We start from the raw sequence: 20,770 nt of genomic DNA, 5'->3' as shown, positions 1-20,770 counted from the left end.
TGTAGCTCTCCTACATTGCTGTGTACATTGTTGTACCATTTGACATGCCCACAGCCAGCCTGGAACACAGTTTAGCAGTTTCTTATAATGTCAAACATTCGCCTGCCCTCTAACCCACGCCTAAAGTATTTATCTTAGAGAAATGAAAGTATATATTCACCAAAAGACTTGCGCACAAATGTTCATAGGAGCTTTATTCATAATATCCCAAACTGAAAACAACTAAAATGTCCATCAACAATCAACATTATATATTCAACAGTCGACTATATAAATAAATTGTGTTATAGTTACAAGTTGAATACTCTCAGCAATAGAACTGTTGATACATGCAACAGCATGGAATAATAATGCAGACAGGGGCTTCCCTGGTGGCGCAGTGGTTGAGAATCTGCCTGCCGATGCAGGGGACACGGGTTCGAGCCCTGGTCTGGGAGGATCCCACATGCCGCGGAGCAACTAGGCCCGTGAGCCACAACTGCTGAGCCTGCACGTCTGGAGCCTGTGCTCCGCAACGAGAGGGGCCGCAATGGTGAGAGGCCCGCGCACCGCGGTGAAGAGTGGCCCCCGCTTGCCACAATTGGAGAAAGCCCTCACACAGAGACGAAGACCCAACACAGCCAAAAATAAATAAATTAATAAATTAAAAAAAAATAATGCAGACATTATGTTGAGAAAAAAAACCCCAGAGTTATAAAAGAGTACGTGCTGTACAATTCAATGTATATGAAGTTCTAAGGCAGGCAAAACTAATCTATGGTGATAGAGATTGGATCAGGGATTACCTAAAGTGTCAAGGGAGATTGACTGGGAAGGGGCAGTAGGGAACTTTCAGGACTAATGAAAATATTCTATATCTTGTTTGGGCTTATGGTTATGCAGGGGTCTGCTTTTATTAAAACTCATCAATCTGTACTCAACCTATACATTTTATTGAATGTAAATTAAACTTTAACAAAGTTGATTTTTGAAGATATTCAACTAACTTTACAACTCTTTTAGAAATCTAAATTTATTTCAAATAAAGTCTTTTTTAAAAAGGCATTCAAACTCTTCCAGTAAATAGAGACAGTGAGTATGCTACCGAACTTCCAAACTCTGATTCTAAAATCAGAGATCATTACAAGAAAGGAAAATTATAGGTCAGTACCTCTTAAATCTGAAATGTATAAATCCTAACCAAAATATTAGCAAATTGAACCCACTGATATATAAAAAGGGATAGTACATCATGACTAAGTGGGCTTTATTTCAGGAAAGCCAGGTTGGTTTAAAATTTGAAAATCAATCCTTGTAACTCACCTAGTTAACCAAATAAAGGGAAAAAAGCCATAGACTTATCTAGGTGAATCCAGGAGACACATTTAACACCCATTCATGATAAAAATTCTCAGCAAACTAAGAATAGAAGAGAATTTCCTTATTTCAATAAAAGGAGTCTACAGAAATCCAACAGCTAACCTCACACTTAAATGTGAAATGTTGAGTGCTTTTCTCCTGAGTTTAGGAACAATACAATATGCCCATTATCACCATTTCTATCCGACATTGTACTGGAGTCCTAGCCAGTGCAATGAGGGAAGGAAAAAAAACAAGTTAGAAAATGTGGAAAGGGTAAAGTAAACCATCTTTATTCACAGATAACACAACTATATACATAGTAAAATCCAAATGAATATACAAAGCTTGAAAGTTTGAAAATTAATAAGTAAATTTAGCAAGGATCCTGGATACAAGATGAATATTTAAAAATCAACTATATTTTTATATACTAGCAATCAACACATAGAAAATGAAATTTTAAAAATACCATTACAACAGCATCAAAATGTAACAAAAGATGAATAAGGCATCCATACTGAAAAATCACAAAATATATCTGAGAGAAATTCTAAAAGACATAAAGAAATAGAGATATACAAAGTTTGTGGCTTGGGAAAGACTCAGTACTCTTACAGTGTCAACTCTTCCCAAATTATAGATTCAATTCAGTCTCAGTCAAAATCTCAGCAGCCTTATTTTTTTCTGAAAACTGACAAGGTGGTCTAAAATGTATCTAGAAATGCAAAGCGTTTAGAATAACAAGGCAATCTTGAAGAAGAACAAAGAGGATCAACACTCTCAGAGATCAAGATGTATTAGAAAGCTAGAATAAGTTTCACTCTGATTGGAGCTATTTAGGTCAGATTCCTGTCCCTAAACTAGTTATCACTCAACTGACTTAGAGCCAGGGGTGGGGTCAGTCCCATCAGACCACAGGGCATGTACAGAATGGGAGAAGAATGGAACAGCTATTGGGGAGGCAACCACAGTATCCACTGTGACAACCTTCATGTCTGTATTATTTTTATTGTACCTGAACCTTAATAAGTAAGACTTTGACAGGCACAGAGGGCAAAAGAGTCTCTAATAGAACTGCTTGCACAGACATGGAAATGTAATCTTGTGGTACACTCAGGATCACCAGGAAGTTCCATGTGATGGAGCCTCTGGATGTGGAGATGAATGACGGAAAAAAAGGTTGGAAATGGCCAGATGATGAAGAACCTCAAGTTCTATTTAAAAGTTGTTTATATGTCATCCTGTAGAAGTATTTACCAACTGTGGCTTTCAAGCAGAGCCATGATAACCTGGAATAGGGAGAGACTGAGGTAGATGAACAATTAGGAAGCTGTTTAGAGTTTACAGGAGAAAAATGATGAGGTACTTATCCAAGGCAGTTGAGGAGACCAGCTGACACTGAGTGCTGAGGGATGCTAAACCCTTCCTTGGCTGTTTTTATGCATGTTCACAACCACCACCGGAGAAAGTTCTATCTCTGGAAACGTGGAGAGGTTAGGCTACTTGCCCGGAGTTACACAGCTAATAAGAAATGGTGCCAGGGGCTTCCCTGGTGGTGCAGTGGTTGAGAGTCCGCCTGCCAATGCAGGGGACACGGGTTCGAGCCCTGGTCTGGGAGGATCCCACATGCCGCGGAGCAACTGGGCCTGTGAGCCACAACTGCTGAGCCTGAGCGTCTGGAGCCTGTGCTCCGCAACAAGAGAGGCCGCGACAGTGAGAGGCCCGCGCACCGCGATGAAGAGTGGCCCCCGCTCGCTGCAACTGGAGAAAGCCCTCGCCCAGAAACGAAGACCCAACACAGCCATAAATAAATAAATAAATTAATTAATTAATTTAAAAAAGAAAGAAAAAAGAAATGGTGCCAGAGTGTTTTAACCCAGGCCAGCTGATTCCAGAGCCTGTGCTCTTAGTCATGATACTGTTGAATACGTGACTAAATATCCAGAGATATTTAAGAATTTAGTCATTAGGCTTTGGCAATGGTTGGGATGTTGCTTCCATGAAATAGCGCTGCCATGATTCTCTTCTTCCCTTAATGATCCTTTTGGTTTCTTTCACAGACCCCCCTTAACTGTGAATTGGTTTCTGCTCACTCTTTTCTAAACACTTACTTACTCTTTTGGAGTTTGTTTTCCCTAATGGCGTCATCTATCAACCTCTGTGTTGATTTGACCTAAATTTCTTATTTCCAGTCCCAATTTCTCAGTCACACTCCTAAAGGTCATCACCTACAACCCATGTTTAAAATTAAACTCATATTTTACTTCGGTTTCTCTAGACGCTTTCTATTAATAGCAAAACTAAGTGGTCTTCTGGGCTTTAGGAGAATATTTGACCCTCAAATTCCTTCACTTTTCACACCCTATCAGGCAACTGGTTCAGTCAATTCTTTAGCATTCTCGTAGATTCATCTCCTCCCCTTCCTGATCTTTGCTCCCACCCTAGTATTAGCTCTCAGAATCTCTTGCCTGCGTTACTGAATTTATTTCCTAACTGGTCCCCTTACATTTAATCTCTCATATAATCCTCTCTGCCTGCTAATGCCAGAGAAAACTCTTACTCAATCACTGATTTCATAGTTTACTTGCCTTATTTGAGAACTTCTGATTACTGTCTATCACCTAATAAATCAAGGTTACTGAATCGACTCTAATCCATTCCCTGCCTAAATTTGAAGACCCAGCATTGCCTAGTTTCACCTATTTTTGTCAAATTCCAATTCCTCTGAAATTGGAACTCTCCACTCTAGTCAATTATCTTGTTACTCTCATCTCTTCCCCCAACATCCTCTGTATGTAGGCATGCACACACCATGCTCCTTGCCATCTCAGCTATTGCTAATACTGCTTCCCTGGCCTAAAATGCCTCCTTCCTTTGTCCCAGGTCCATATCCAAGTGACTCTTTCCCTAATGGCTCCAAAACAAAGTTATAGCTCCTTCCTCCAAATTTTTTTTGCTTATTGCCACTGCCAAAGAAGTATCTGTCATTGTAGTCTCCAAATGTCTATGTTAAATGATGTAACAGTTTATTATGTTAATATATAAAGCTATTCTATTTACTAGTTCAGATATATATCTTATTTTCCCAACAGGATAATAAAAAGCTGTGATGTTCAGTTTAAAATTATGTCTTCTACTTTTTCATATTCATAATGCCAACAATAATACTCAATAAATTCCCGTTATTGGTTGAAACTATAAACACATGTATTTTTTTTATGCTGTATACATCCCTTCGTAGTTTATCTGAATAATAGTAAATAGTTACTGTTCTCTTATTTTAAGAGGCTATTTCCTTTATAGAATTCAAAGTGCAGATATTCCCAAATGTTTGAGGCATTCTGTTTTGTATATTCAAACTATACTAAAGTTATACCTTTTAGGGTAATATTTTTAATTATTCTAGGGGAAAAAAAGAAAGCCCCTGAAGGCTAACAGCTTGAAATTGAACAGGACACCGTTGGGAAGGGAGAGGGTCATGGGTCGTCGTCAAACAGACAAAAAACAATGGAGACGATTGTGCCTGAAGATGGTGTATTTTTTTTTCACGAGACAGTATGTTGACAGTTTCCTTCCTCTTGGGTCATTGTTGTCTGCTAAATGATCTGTGACAGCAAATTGATCACAAGCTTTTTCATGCAGGAGACATAATGCAGCCTTTCATTTTGTTACCTCCGTTGCCAAATGCTGAAACATTTCACTGGCAAATTAATGTTAGTTTAGTATATCATTTAGTACTATAAAGCACACATGTAGCTCTGGAAGCAATAATAGTAGTGATTAATTTATCTTTACCAAGTTTCAGATTTCTACTTAAGTGTGATTACAAAAGCAATAACACACTTGAAAAATGTTAGTCTTAAAATTAGGTGTCCGTAATTATCATTTAAATAAATGAATGCATTAATACACTTTGCCCCCATTAATTTCAAAGATATTGCCCCCATTAATTTCAAAATTGAGTCAAATATTAAGGCACCTATGATTTACCTATAAAAATTAATGCTAATAACCTGTTATAACTGAAAATTTGCTTCTTCCTCCAAAGAGCTAGGAACTTAAAATTAAAAGAGACATAAAGTCTTTTACATTTGATGTTTAAGTATCTGTTTAAGTCAGTTAATAGATGATTTCACATGTCTGAAAAATATCTGAAAGTAATGTTTTGTTTGTGGAGTGTTGAGAATCTCTGCATTCAAGAAGATTGTAAGAAAAAAATTGGAAGTGCAGTTATTTAAGAGTAAGAGACTGTTTCATAGGTCCCGTTTGATACTTTGTAACAGTCTTTGCTCTCCCATTAGGATTTGGTAATATTAGCACAGGGAAGGAAATGTACTGGCAGTAATATTAGAAAAGAGTTTATTTTCCCTCATTGAAAGTGGCCAGATTCTGTGTAAAAATTAAACTAATCTCAATTCTGGTGTTTCATTTCTCCTCATAATAAAAAGAAAATAAAGGTGATTTTACTAAAATTTGGCATAGAAATGTAAGAAAGTTGTTTATCATAGAAAGAGAAAATGTACAGCTACGATGTTTTATTTAAAGTTCTTTTCAATGTTAGTCACGAAAGGCACAGTTATCTTAAACCTATATTTTTCTTTTTATAATATACACATGGATGCACGTTTACACTTATTATAGAAAACTGGTTTGGATGGACCTTTTTTTGTGATTTGCATGTATTAGTGGAAAATTATGTTAGATTCATTTGTTAGAAATAACTATGTGAGAATTTGCAGATCAGCCTAATGAATTGTGACAAGGTATCTGAAAGAGTCCACTCTGGTAAAAATAATTTTAAAAAGCAAACTTTCATGCTACTCACTGTCTGATCTTATTTTGTATTTTCAGATCAATTAAATCAGTCTCATTTAATGATTACTACAAGACATGGTCTGGAATAGCCACATCAAAAGCCACAGAATATTACAGAACTCCATGTAAGGTGATCTAACCTTGTCTTATTTTTGCAGGAAGGGGGGTGGTATATTAATTTCAACATTCTCAGCTTGTCTTGCTTTCAAAGACTAATTGACACATATTTGGAATTTGAGGGTGATAAACTTCTTTGTTGGCTCTATATACTAATCATTCAACAACTGTTCATTTAGTCCCTCTTTTGTAAAGAGTCCTGGACTGAAGTCTGATTAGAAGCCCAAAGGAAAGATAGGCAATTGGAGGAATAAAAGACAAAGTTCTCGGTCTTTTGAGGTTTACCATACGCCCTTTACCCCAGAAGGAAACCTTCATAGCATGAGGAAACTTTTTGGTTCTAAACACAATTATCCCCAAAGCCAGAGATATTATTAAGTAGAAAGACAGCAAGAAAACCTGGGGATGCTCAATTATATCAGTCGAAGGAAAAGAAAAATCATCTGTTACCATCATACACTGAGAACTAGAAAGACGGAATAGGAGAGCTGGACAACTTTTTGGTCCCATTTAATCTAATCTTTAGAGTACTGTTTCATTATTTGTATCAAAGTAGGTTAGCCAGTCTGCACACATTTACTGAAATACGACTTTGCTTCAGCTATCCTGCAAAATGGCACATTCTGAAGTTATCAGTGACTTCCGAATTCCCAGATTCAGTGATTACATTTTTTTAGTCCTTATCTTACTTGAGATCCTATTGGCTATGCTCTCCTTGAGTTAGAAGACACCATGTATCCATGGTTTTCCTCTTACCTTCCTAAGCGCTCCTCTGCTTCTTTCCTTAGCAATACCTTCTTCATTCAGTATTCTCTGCTCAGCTCTCTTTGAGAGACCTCATCCATCGCTATGGTTTTCATTAGCCCACATGCCAGTAATTCCTAAAGCCTCATCTCTAGCCAGGCTCTCTTCTGCATTCTGAATGCATATTTACAACTGTGTAATAAGGTACCTCATACCCAAGATGTCCCAAAGTGAATTCATTATGTTGCTCCAAAACCTATTCTCCCTCCTTCATTACCTCTCTTGGTGAGTGGTAGATCACCATTCTTGCATTTACTTGCCAAGCCAGAATCATAGACATTTCCTAGTCCTCTTTATCTCCCTTATTAAGCCTTATTGATTTTATCTCCTGCAACATTACAAATGTTTCCCCTCTACTCCACCTCCATGACCACTGCCTTAATTTGTGGTCTCATCGTGTTTCATCTCATCATTGTGATAGTCTACTCATTGGTTTTAAGAGAACAAAATATCACCCAGAAAAAAAAACATATCTAGTTTTAAGACACAAATTAGAGCAAAAAGGAGTACTAAGCTTAATAAATATAAAAATGTGAGGTCAATAATTTCTAAGAAATTACTTGTTCTTTCAGGATGTTGGTTATTAGTTATTTTGTGATTACACATTATCTTCCTCACTGACTCATAGATTAGTGATTAAGAAAAATAACTTGTTCAAGGTGCTTTAAGAAGTAGTCTTTAGCAGCACTATCAGTGTAAAAGAGTTTTATTGATTTTGATACCAGGTTACATGAATGTGTACTTCATTTAAAAGATTTTGATTGAGTGCTTCGTAGTCGATTCAGCAAACACATCTTGAGTACTTGCTATGTAAGAGGCTCTGAGGAGCTCAGATGGGTTCCAGGAGGTGATAACCCTTAACAGATGTGGTGTCAAGAGGCAGTTGGCATGCTCCAGGGAATGATTCAGCGTCCAACTCCTTCAACCAAAAAACAAACAGATTGTTATAGGATGGTGCTTTATGGAATAACGTGTAAATATATGAAGGCTCTTGGAAACTCCAAACTTTTAGGAAAAAAACAGAAGCACATGCCCAAACAAAGAAATTTAGAAATGATTGTCTTATAATAAAGAGTAATTTTAAAATGGAAGTAATAATGAAGTATCACTGGCTGCAATTTCTTCTTCAAAAGAGTTTGACACCAAAATATTTAAGTTGGTTCTTGTTTCTACATCTGTCACTAACCTAGTATGTAATTCATTTCTCTTTGTGAAGGCAATAGCTGGTAATGGTTACCTCTAGCCCAGAAGAATTTCTGAGACTTTGATTCTAGCCCTTGGTGCAAGATTTCACAATCACTCTGCCTCTCTTTCCTACAGAGATTTGTTATAAGAATGTTTCAAAAGCTTTCCTTCAATAATAACCAGCACTTAATTTAAAAAATTTAAATGTAAACCTTACATGTGCTGCTGGCCATTTTGTCTTTGGATAGTTCAGCTGGATGAGATCCAATACTATCTTTTTTAATGGCTTAATTTCCTGGCAATAAGAAAGATGAAGCTGTTAGATTATAGAATGCTTCTTTAACTACTCAGAAATAAAGGGGGAACTTCTAATAACTTCATTTTCTACAGTTATATTTTTATCACTGGAAAGATTATTAAACTCTTGTGCATATTTTTAAAAGCTTTTTATTTTATGAATAGTGATGAGTAAGGTTATATTATGATTTTGAGTATTAACTCTATTGCATATCTTTGTGCCACAAATCTATACATAGTCATGTATGCCATAATACTAGTAAGTTTATTCTTGTATAACACAGTTTACGGAGTATACTCCGTATTGTTTTTCTTGTTTATTTTTTTATTTTTTTAATTTTTATTTATTTATTTATGGCTGTGTTGGGTCTTCGTTTCTGTGCGAGGGCTTTCCCTAGTTATGGCAAGTGGGGGCCACTCTTCATCGCGGCGCGCGGGCCTCTCACTGTCGCGGCCTCTCTTGTTGCGGAGCACAGGCTCCAGATGCGCAGGCTCAGTAATTGTGGCTCACGGGCCTAGCTGCTCCGCGGCATGTGGGATCCTCCCAGACCAGGGCTCAAACCCGTGTCCCCTGCATTGGCAGGCAGACTCTCAACCACTGCACCACCAGGGAAGCCCTGTTTATTTTTAATTGAGTTATAGTTGATGTACAATATTATGTAAGTTTCAGGCATACAACATAGTGATTCACAATTCTTAAAGGTTATGGTCCATTTATAGTTATTATAAAATATTGGCTATATTCCCTGTGTTGTACAATATATCCTTGTAGCTTATTTATTTTGTGCATAGTAGTTTGTACCTCTTAATCTGTATTTTTTTTCTAATTTTTTTATTCAATGAGCAAGTAGAAGGGATTCTTAAATTTATTTATTTTTATTTATTTATGGCTGTGTTGGGTCTTCGTTTCTGTGCGAGGGCTTTCTCTAGTTGTGGCAAGCGGGGGCCACTCTTCATCGCGGTGTGCGGGCCTCTCACTATCGCGGCCTCTCTTGTTGCGGAGCACAGGCTCCAGACGCGCAGGCTCAGTAGTTGTGGTTCACGGCGCAGTTGCTCCGTGGCATGTGGGATCCTCCCAGACCAGGGCTCGAACCCGTGTCCCCTGCATCGGCAGGCAGACTCTCAACCACTGTGCCACCAGGGAAGCCCTTAATCTGTATTTTTTTAATCATCCCAATCTTATTGTCCTTTTATTCACTTATCAACCAATATTTATTGAACACCTAGTATATGTCATGCAGAGTTGTATATAAACCCAATGAGCTCGGCATTATTATTACTCTGTTTTACACTTGAGAAAACCAAGACCAAGGGAAGCTAAGTAATTTACCTAAGGTCACACATGGAATATCATATATTGGTAAGAGTGTAAATTCTGGATGCATATTGCCAGGGTTTAATCCTGGCTCTTCAATTTACTAGCTGTGTGACCTTGGATAAGTTTCTTAACCTCTCTGTGTCCCAGTTCTCTCATCTGTAAAATGAGAATAATCACAGAACATACATCATAACGTTGAAGCACTATAATAGTGCCTAGTACATAGTGCGTGCTCAGTAAGTGTGGCCAATGTTTATTAGTACAAGTGGGCTGTGGCCCAAAGACTTGAACCAAATCCTCTGACTCCATATTTGTTCTTTCTTTTATATTATATTGCATCCATAATATGATATAAAATTGTAATTTCTGTATAACTTGAAATTTAAATTCAAACTCTGAAGTATGTGCAGTACATTTTCAATAATTACAATTATTTGCTCATAATCATAGACAATCATATGGGAAAATGTACTGATGATCCACTATTCTCTGTCCATCACTATAGAATGGCAAATTAAAAGTTTGGCAGAGAACAAACCAATACATCTGGCTGTGGGCAACAGCACCTTAATGACAGAATATGATCCCCATAAGGAAATGTTTATGTTATACGAAAAGAATTCCTTCAGACCAGTGTATCCTGTAATAGTGAGCGGAGGCTTCCTGATGTTTGTTTGCTGTCATCAGGACAGACCAAACAGCCTGAAGCATCATGGGAATGCTTGCTTTCACCTTAGGATACTTTCATTCCTTGAGTCTTTGAGCCAGCAGTGAGGGCAAATGTCTCCAAAAATGCATTTAGATTCAGGAAGCAGTATCAATCACTTCTGATGCAGTGGTCTCAGTCTTGACTGCTCCTTAGAACCACCAGAGGAGCTCGTGAAAATTCCCATGTAAAGGGTGCACCCCCAGACCAATTACAGTAGGATCTTTGGGAGCAGGACCAGGGAGTAGTAGTTTTTACAACTGCCCAGGTGGTTACAATGTGCAAGCCAATGGAAAAGCCCTAGTGGGAAGAACCTGATATCAGAAATTAGAGACTCCTAGCCTTATACTAGTTTTGCAGACACAGTTAAGTGAATTTAGGTTAGTCATTTAACCTAATTTAGGTTAGTTTTTGTACCTCATTTTTCATTTCTATTCATTGACAAAAATATTCTACTCTATTTTAAGTTCCTCTATGGTTAGCATAAGATAGTACGTGTGAAAATAAAACATGCCAAGGTAAATTAGTGCTTATATATTTCTTTGGACACAACAGTCCCAGAGTGGAAAAAAATTTTTCAGATCAGCCTATACAGATGTTGGACGATAGGTGTGTCATAGAAAAAGCAGAGTAGAAGCAATGTCCAGTAATCCTCAGAAGGAAAGGAAGGAAGAAATATACTATGGAGGCAGTAGAGGATGCTTTTCTACACAGATTACAAAACTGCCACAAGGGCAAGGTATGATAGTGATGGGGGGGATTTTAACTTCAAGAAGTTCTGACAAAATTTCACTGGTCCTCATTTCTTCATTATTTCCCTCCCATCAACATCATCCACTGAGCATCTTCTATGTCTATCAATGGGCTTTGTTGAAGACAAGAACATAAGTATTATGATAAGCTTTTTGAGGCATTTACAGTCAGATGGTAGGAGACGGATGAGTGAAAAAATTATGGGAATAAAATAGGAAGTGTTAAAAGTTTGTACAGATACTGTGGCATCTTTCATCTCTTGGATAATAGAGAAAGCGTTGGAGAAAAAGAGTCAATAATATAAAAGAAATGAGAATACAGTTAAGTCCCCTACATACGAACGAGTTCCATTCCGAGAGCTGTTCGTAAGTCCAATTTGTTCGTAAGTCCAACAAAGTTAGCCTAGGTACCCAACTAACACAGTCAGTTACATAATGCTGCTTTTATGCTTGCCTCCAGACATTCTGGGCTTGAAATAAAGATACTGTATTACTGTACTCTACGCCAAAAGTACACAAAATCACAACCACTTGTAGAGTGTGCACACATGTGACAGTGTACACCAGACACATGAACTAACTTACGTGACTGGACATGTGAATGCATGTTCGCATCTTTGAAAGTTCCCAACTTGAAGGTTCGTATGTAGGGGACTTACTGTATTCAGGAAAGATAATTATGCCATTTGGGGTTTCATAATATATAAGGAAGAGACTGCCATACATATTCAAATAGAAAATATAGGAAAGGCAATTCCAAAAAATTAAGGAAAGACATGGATTATCCTTGAATAGAAACATTGAGTAAATTTCAGGAGTTCCCTGGTGGCCTAGTGGTTAGGATTTGGCTCTTTCACTGCTATGGCCTGGGTTCAATACCTGGTCAGGGAACTTAACATCAAATAAATTTTAAATTTTGTTTAGGTAGTAATGAATAGTACATGTGAGAAGACATTACTTGACCTTTCTGTGTCTGTGTGTTCATCTGTGAAGTGGGTATTATAATGGTAAGCACTGCATATCTACTTTACAAGTACCCCCATATATAGTAAGAGTTCTATTAATATTAATTATTATAATCATCTAAAGGAAATAATGAATCCTGCTAAGAACTCTGGGGAGTACAGATTTGCTTCCTTAAAGGAAGGAAGGAATATATTCCAAATAACAATAAAGAGTATTAATGAAGTCTATAAGAATATGTATGTATGTGTGTTTGTGTGTGTTTGAAGAAGATAAAGAATAGATTGGAACATCGCTGGTGAAAATCATGTAATATTAATAGAAGAAAAGGAGAATTATTCAGTTTAAATATTTTCTCTATCAATGACAAATTTCATCAAGCTGGAAGGGGTTAATTAATCATTGTTAAGAAGTTAAGCTCCAGATAAGGACAAGACAGGTGGGGAGCATCTGGTTGGTTAAATACATCAGGACTGTAAACCCAGGACAATTAGAAGAAGAGAGAGCAAGAAAGAGAGAGAGAAAGCCCACAAGCGAGCAGGGGGAGGGAGCGGGGAGAAAAGGAAGGATATATATGTGCGTGTGTGAATGATCTGGATTAATAGTATTTTGTGTAAAAACTACCAGTGCTTAAGCATAGTAGGTTTTCCTTAAATTTTATGTGAATTTGATTGAAGGCATAAGGCTTATAATTCACCACAAACATATGAGCCAGTGGTATAATGTGATTTCCAGAAAATACTAATGCATATCTGAGCCAAATTGAGAGAAGTCCAGCACACAGATCGAGGGAGGTAGCAATCCCACCTGCATCTTGCTATTGATAGGAAATCAAGTTTCTGAGCCGGTTCTGGATGAAAACTTTAATAGGAATATCAACAAAGTTCACCACCAGGATGAGGATGGTTAGGTCTCTAGAAAATCATGACTTAAGAAAAAGTTGAAGGAACTGAGGCTGCCCTGAGAGCTATCTTCAAATATTAGAGGGATCCTTTCCATAGGGGAGGGATAAATTTACTCAGAATTGCTGAGGAAGTCAGAAGGAGGAGCAGTGGAAACTCACAGCCCTCAGATTAAGGAAGGACATTGTGACCTCGGTAACTGTCAATGAAACGGGCAGTCTCCCAATAACAAAGAGACAAGGGATTCATTTAGAGGCTGGATGATCATCTGTTGCAGATTCTTGCTTTGTAGCAGATCAAGATCTGTAATGTCACTTTCAAACCCCACGATTTTATTTTTTCACTTGAAGGGCTGCATTAGAATTTTGTTAAACTATGGTATCAGTTTCTGTATGAGTTATTTTAAAACGATCCTCGTTTCTATAAATGATATATAAACAAATATCATTATCATGATAAGTTACAAAGTCACAATCTGTTTGTTTCAAACAATATCCAGTATCACAAAGTCTAAATAAAAAGAAGAAATTTGGTGTCTGAGGATTGTAATGTGACTTGAACGATAATAGTACGTGTTATTGCCACATACTAACTTAAGGGGAAATAAATTATTGTAAACTTTAAACTATTATTAAAGAATGTATGCATAGCTCCTTTTTAAAATATTCTAATTTCAGTGCTTGAAGATCCAAATTTCACTGGAGAGTATTACAAATGGAAGAAAAATGAGCTAAGACGACCTAAAGAATGGGGTTTAAAGTAAGTAATTTTAACTGTCTAGAATATTATCCTATGAACTTGAAATATCTATTATTCACTTTCTACTAACTGAACTATCAGAAGAAACCCATTGGATTTCTTTTAAACATAAGAACAAAAATAAGAAGTATCATATTGTCCTTTCATATGAACCCAGGTGGGAAACAGCTTTGCTATCTACCGGCTGCCAAAGGTGGGGATAGAACATGAGCCACAGTGAAGGAATCTCACAATACCTTTCCTATTAATCTTCTTATTTCCATTCTTAACCTTATCAAAATAGAACTTAGAAACAGGAAAAAAGAAAAACCAACCTGTTTACATATCACCAGTTAGTATTTCATTTTTCTCATGGTTCCAAACACCTTTTCCTCTTTCACAGATGGATTTCTCACTCAGGAACCAAATATATTAAATCTAGTGAGGAAGTCTGTAATTAAATACAAAGATAAATTATTACAACTTTTTTTGGAATGATTGACTATTGGACCACATTCAGGAAGGGACCTTAATCTCATCTTCAGTCTCTTGACTCCTAAAGGCAGTTTTTCTGCTTCATCATGTTAGAGCACAGATTCCATCTCAGCTCTGTGGTACTGGCTGTGTTGCAGTGGTCATTTATTCTGGAGTGCTTATTGCACAGCACTCAGTGAATGTGCTACCACAAAGCTAGGGGAATTAAAGTTCCTATTTTTTGTATTTACATCATGTTTATTAGCTCCTTGTTAGCATTGTGACCTCTTTTCTAGATGAAAATAATAGGATTAATAAAAACAATGTGCTATATTTTGAATTCGTGTAGAAATCAAGGCTCTTAAAATAGACTTTCCTATCCTTTAATATCATAGTTCAGATTGGGTTTTTTGGTTAGATATTCTTTTTTCAGTTGATTTCTGCAGCAACTTTCCTTCAAGCCAAAGGGGAGGAAAGCTTTTGCATTAGATACTTTTCTGCTTTCAGAGTAAATTATAAGCAGTAGAAAAGTTTTTATGAAGCAGAAGTTGGAGAAGTGTCAGCATGGTTTTTTTCTTGAAGGCATGTTTCAAGTTTCATTTAAAGAAACCTCCTTAGAATATAAGGTTAATTTTGCTGTGACATGACTTCCTTTTTGATTTCCTTTAACAGAACTGCTTTGTTTTATTTGTTTGATTATTGATTCATTATGTAAGGCCAGCATCCCACAGAACCCCAAAATGTAGAAAAAGTAGGACCATGTCATTTTCAACTTATCCACCCACTTCTCCATATGGCTGAAATAATTGTGAACTGTTTGAATGCTAGAACATTTTCCTAAATACATTATTTTGAAGTTATAGGTCAAATTATCATGTGTGTGGTGACCCTGTCAGAATAAAACTCTCACACCTTATGCCATCTGGTGGTTGATGAGAATATATTTAGATCAGATGATAACAAAACATTGATTTAAACATTATTTAAATAAAGTGTCTAAAAGATATTACATTTATCTACATAATTTTATTACAGCATAAATATTTGAGCATGCAAAAATATAAAGTATGGTGGAATCAACTTCTTTTTAAATAATTATTAAAAGTCTCATGTTCATCAAAATACATGAAGTATAACAAAGTGGTCAATTCAGACTTTCAAGTAGGAAATGTTTGGGAATCTATGCAAGTGAGTAATTGGCCTCTGTGTACATGCAATATGATACCTTTTGCATCTCTCTGTTTTTAATATTTGAAAACAGAGAAAACTTTCCTCGCGCTGAAATTCCCCGTTAAAAAAAACCCAGAAAATGCAAATTGAGAGCCTTTCATCTGCAGAGCCTTCAGGAAAAAGAGAGACGTATCTCTCCTGCCTCATACCCCTCCTCCTACTGTCCTCCTACTGTCATCAATCAAGACCCGATTCTTAAGCTACCCTAATTTCTTTTTTTTTTCCCCCACTATTGTTTGGGAACATAAGATCTTCTCACCACTTTGTGCTTTCTGTCTGGGGTATCTTTCCCAGCAGGGTCTCAAGTTAGGATTCAGTCTGAGTTAAAAGGTGGAACATGGGGTGCTTAAATGCAGGGACACCGCAGCCAGACTCTCTGCATCTGAATCCTGGCTCTGCCAATTACCAGCTCTGTGACCTCGGGCATGTTATCTGACTGCTTTGTCCCTCAGTCCCCTTATCTGTTAAATGGCAGTAATAACTCTACCCACCTCCCAAGGAGATTGTGAGGATTAAATACACTAATACATACACGTAGATTGCTTCAAACAGTATCTGGTACATAGGAAGTACTCGAGGTTCGCTATTATTCATGCTTTTCCTACTGTGGCCCTAGTTCAGTTCTCACATGGAAAATCTTTCTTTGGAGGCAGCATGGGAAAGGGCATGGGCTGTAGTGTCAGATAGATCTTGGAGAAATTCTTACCCTCTCTGAGCTTGTCTCCTTATCTGTTAAAAGGAGATATTACCTACCTTGCAAACTTGTTTTGCATTTGATCTCTTGAGTGAGATCATATATATATATATATATAAAGCACATAGTGTTGGCACATGGACATTCAATAAATATTAGTTCCCAAGGAGAGGGGTTGACAAAAGCCCATGTCCCCCAACGTTTTTAGAGAATAAAAATAGAAATGTAAAAATTGTGAAATTTTCTCAGTCTAGAAACCAGAAAACAACACCTATCATAACCACATTTCTTTTAGCCCCATTATGCCCTTGGTTCTTTTCCCTTCTCCGTCCTGTCATCTTTTCAGCCTGGCAAAGTGCTCCACAAGGATGGCATGAAGATCCAGCTCCATTGTGTTTTGTGGAATGGTCCATGATTCAGGCTCCCATGTCCCCCCATCCTCTCCTTCTGTAGCAGTCTGTTCCTGTCTCTTTCAGCGCCTGTGGTGGGGAGATTCATCTGTTCATGCAGAGTGACCAGGGCAGGACTGTTCTTGTAGCTTTGTATTCTCTGCGCTTAGCCTGGTACCTGGCACTCAATTAGTGTTTCTTGAATGATGCATACTTGCCCTGTTTCCCCACTTAATAGGAGGATTAAATGTGAAGGCAGTTACTTTTAGGAAAAGTAAAATGAAGGTGCCCATTCTAATATAGAGATTATGGTTATATTTTGGGTATTCTAAGGGTATAGTCATAGAACAGTGATTGAAAACTGGAAATATAAATGACTGTCATGAATATTTTATGCAAATTCTTAAGTTTTACACATGTTTTTAGTTAGTATTAATAGGAACTCATTGGCATTATAAGCAACTCATAAATATTCATGAACTGATCATTTGGTTTGGCGTTCATTTCTAAGGCCTTTTTTTCTTTCCTATTGCCTTGCCGGTCTTGGCTATTCCTGCAAATGCTTTATTTCTACCAAGACATGGGAAAGAATATGAATCTAGAATCTAATCAATAGTTCATATTTATTTTCTCAGGAGAAAGTGAAAGATACAAAGTCAGAAAGCAGTGGAAGCTGTTCTTTTGACTATCCTTAAGCGCACATATAACACTACTTTTACGTCATACTCTATACCCAGTGATTGCTAATGTGGTCATGGAAAGAACTATGCCAGTCGTCTAAGCTTTGTCAGGCAGCAAGTTATCGAAATAAAAGCTATCAATTCTGGAGAAGTTCTACATTCTACGTAGCTTCAGGAAAGAATATTACCCTTGTCCCTACTTTGAAGTATCTATACAAAGGAAACCGGAACTAATACGGCGAAGCATCTACTATGTGCCAGGCGTTCTCCCTTCATTTCCTAATGTAATACTGGCCACACTGTGGAGTGGACAGTTATACCTCTAAGTGTAAGCACACGCCTCTAAGTGTAACCCACGAGACTATCTATCAGCCTCCTTCAAAGACACAACAAATCAACCTACACTCCAAGTCAGACCACTTCCCTTATTATACAGACATAGCTTCAAGAGAAGGTTCCTAGCCTCCCTTTTCAACTGGATTGTCACCCCTAGGTTTCTATACGGAAATTGTGGAAAACTAGAGGTAGCTCTATCTGCAGTTTACTAATGAGAGAAACGTGAGGCACAAAGAGATTAACCAACTTGCCCAGTTATTGATAAACACATATTGTTTTTGAAAACTAAAACTTTATTTCCTATCTGCCATTAATATGTGCTTATTAAAAGCTTAAGTTTTTCAGGTAAATGTAAAAATATTGCCTACCCAGTTGCTAGCACAAATAAAGTCTGCTTTTGTGGAAAAGTTTTGCACTCTTTCAGTCAATCTTAAATTCTATTATTAAACAATGTTAGTTCCTTTTTCCTTCTATATAAAGTAATTAGCATGTATTATATCAAATACCAACATAAAACTTTCTTATATTTATAAAATAAACTCTTAGTTGTACTGTGTTTTAAATTAAGGAGTTAATATATATTATTTCTAAGTTCCTGTAGTGTCTGATTTTTGAGTGTGTGTTTTAACTCACAAAAATATGTGATCTTCCTCTAGCATAACTATGTTTGATTCCAGTTTCTCCAATTATATAGAAAATATTTATGCTGAGTACATTAACTTAATGTATGTTTATGCTATCCTTTCAGGGCTATTGAAGTTAAACATTGTTTTTGTAGGTTTACATAATTATATATTTAATGCATTTTTAAGGAGAAATGCTAGTTTTTTATTCCCCAAAGATTAAACCTTGAATGCCATCTAGTGGTTAAAGAGAGAATTGGCATTAGACTGAGCATGGGAAATGTCCCTTTTAAGATAAAGACATGCATGCAGAGTGAAGTAAGTCAGAAAGAGAAAAACAAATACCGTATGCTAACACATATATATGGAATCTAAAAAAAAAAATGGTTCTGAAGAACCTAGAGGCAGGACAGGAATAAAGACGCAGACATAGAGAGTGGAATTGAGGACACAGGGAGTGGGAAGGGTAAGCTGGGATGAAGTGAGAGTGGCATGGACATATATACACTACCAAATGTAAAATAGATAGCTAGTGGGAAGCAGCCGCATAGCACAGGGAGATCAGCTCGGTGCTTTGTGACCACCTAGAGGGGTGGGATAGGGAGGATGGGAGGGAGACGCAAGAGGGCGGGGATATGGGGATATATGTTTATGTATAGCTGATTCACTTTGTTATAAAGCAGAAACTAACACACCATTGTAAAGCAATTATACTCAAATAAAGGTGTTAAAAAAATAAAATAAAGACATGGAAAAAATTAGACAAAGAGGAAAATTCCTTTTAAAAAATAATTTTGCTTAATCTCTGCTTAGATGTTTTTAGAGACAGGAAGCTCAGTACTTCAGGAACATTCACACAACTCTAATCGTCTTTATTTCTAGCTTAAATCTAGCACCTTGTGATATTCAACCCTTCCAGATTTCTTTCATTCATTTAACAGACTTTCTTGAACACCTACCATGTGCTTTTACATTTGTCTGCAAAACCATCCAGAAAATGAGAAATTATCTCCATTTTATAAAGAATATTTTAACAGAAAAAATTAAAAAACAAACTCCCTAAGGTCACACACTCAGTAAGTGACAGAGCTGAAATTCAAATCCAGGCCTACCAGATGCTACAACGAATGCTTTGTTCGATTAGACCCAGAATCAGCTCAGACACTGAGGGTCCAGGCTTGGCTGTGGATATGGGTAGAAGATATGATTCAAGGGATGCTGCTGTGGCAGAAAAGAAAGTACTGCCACTTGTCCTGGGAAACAACACAAATAAGGCTCTTCTGTTTTGTGGACTTGCCCTTTCAGTCTCAGAAAATAGCCATCATGTCTTTCTCCCACCTCCTCTTAAGTTTTCTATTTTTAGAATAAACACACCCAGTTCTCTCAACTATTTTTTTTAATGAATTTAATACTCTTTATTGTTTCCCTCTATGGATATGATTCATTTAATCAATTTTTCTCTCAGAATGTTGCCCTCACATTTCACCATGGATTTCTGGTTGTAGCACAGAATCTGCTGGATCCTCCTTTATTATCAACAGCATGGCTTAAGGCTGCGTCCCCTTACATCTCTCTTCAGAATGAGGGGTTTTGAGTCAAAAACACATACTGGGCTTCCCCCCACCAAGGGAATCACTTCTTTGGCTCTGCTCCCATGTAGAATACTCTTTTGAGGGAGGGGTCTCTGTCTCTTGCTCTCTCTCGCTCTCCCCCTTGCCCACACCTGCAACAACCTACCCCATTCCCCCCACCCTGTTTCCCCTGACACCTCCCACTCCTCGTGGCCACAGAAATGTGATACGTGGATTGGCTTAGGCCTTGGTCTGAGCAGGGGTGAGAGTGAGGAGAGCTAAGGTTCCCTATAGGCATATTAGATTATATTTTACCTGAAGGGAAGAATAAAAAGGAGGCCAAGAAGTTCCCTTAGAACATGTTACCAAAAGTCTGGTTACTAGATGCCATAAGTTTTATGATGCTTGTTATGTTCATAGAGTGACTTCTCAAGAACGTGTAGCAGTTTACAGAGCCACCAAAATGATATGAGAATTTAATATGAACAAGCATTAGGGTTTTCTCTTTTACTTTTAACTTAATAATTATGGCACCTTCCCTTATAGTCATTTTAATTGCAATTTAAAAATTGTGACAATAAACAGTTTTGTTTTTATAATTTATGTTTTCAGTTAGAAAAAGGCAAATGTTTGAATGAAAAAGGAAATATCAATAGTATGTAGTTTTTTGAGGACAAAGAGTTATCACTGGAGAAAAGGTATAGATCAAGTTATGTTGTTTTCTAACTAAAGTCATGTTTGCCTTGAGGAAAATAAGATTCTAATGATTTTGTTTGGTTTGGAATTCACACAAGGCTCACAGAGGCTAGAAATAGTTTGCGTTCCTGCTAGTTAG

General features: G+C 37.2%; 1 protein-coding gene and 1 long non-coding RNA gene across 2 annotated transcripts in view; one reads left to right on the top strand and one right to left on the bottom strand.

Annotated features, from left to right (window-relative positions):
* The window catches only part of LOC309613578, a 71,283-nt gene that overhangs the window by 5,124 nt on the left and 45,389 nt on the right, over positions 1-20,770 (bottom strand). The gene's annotated exons all lie outside the window — the stretch shown is intronic.
* Positions 1-20,770, top strand: part of UBE2U (ubiquitin conjugating enzyme E2 U) — a 73,993-nt gene that overhangs the window by 37,265 nt on the left and 15,958 nt on the right. Inside the window, exons 7-8 of the mRNA XM_082358875.1 lie at positions 6,193-6,281; positions 13,878-13,959. Coding sequence (XP_082215001.1) covers positions 6,193-6,281; positions 13,878-13,959 — 171 coding nt within the window. The remainder of the gene's footprint in view (positions 1-6,192; positions 6,282-13,877; positions 13,960-20,770) is intronic.

The sequence above is a fragment of the Balaenoptera borealis genome (assembly GCF_965194805.1).
Source record: "Balaenoptera borealis genome assembly, chromosome: 1".
Classification (NCBI taxonomy): Eukaryota; Metazoa; Chordata; class Mammalia; order Artiodactyla; family Balaenopteridae; genus Balaenoptera; species Balaenoptera borealis.
The sequence above is the reverse complement of the archived record's forward strand: the minus strand, read 5'-3'. Positions and strand labels throughout refer to the sequence as shown.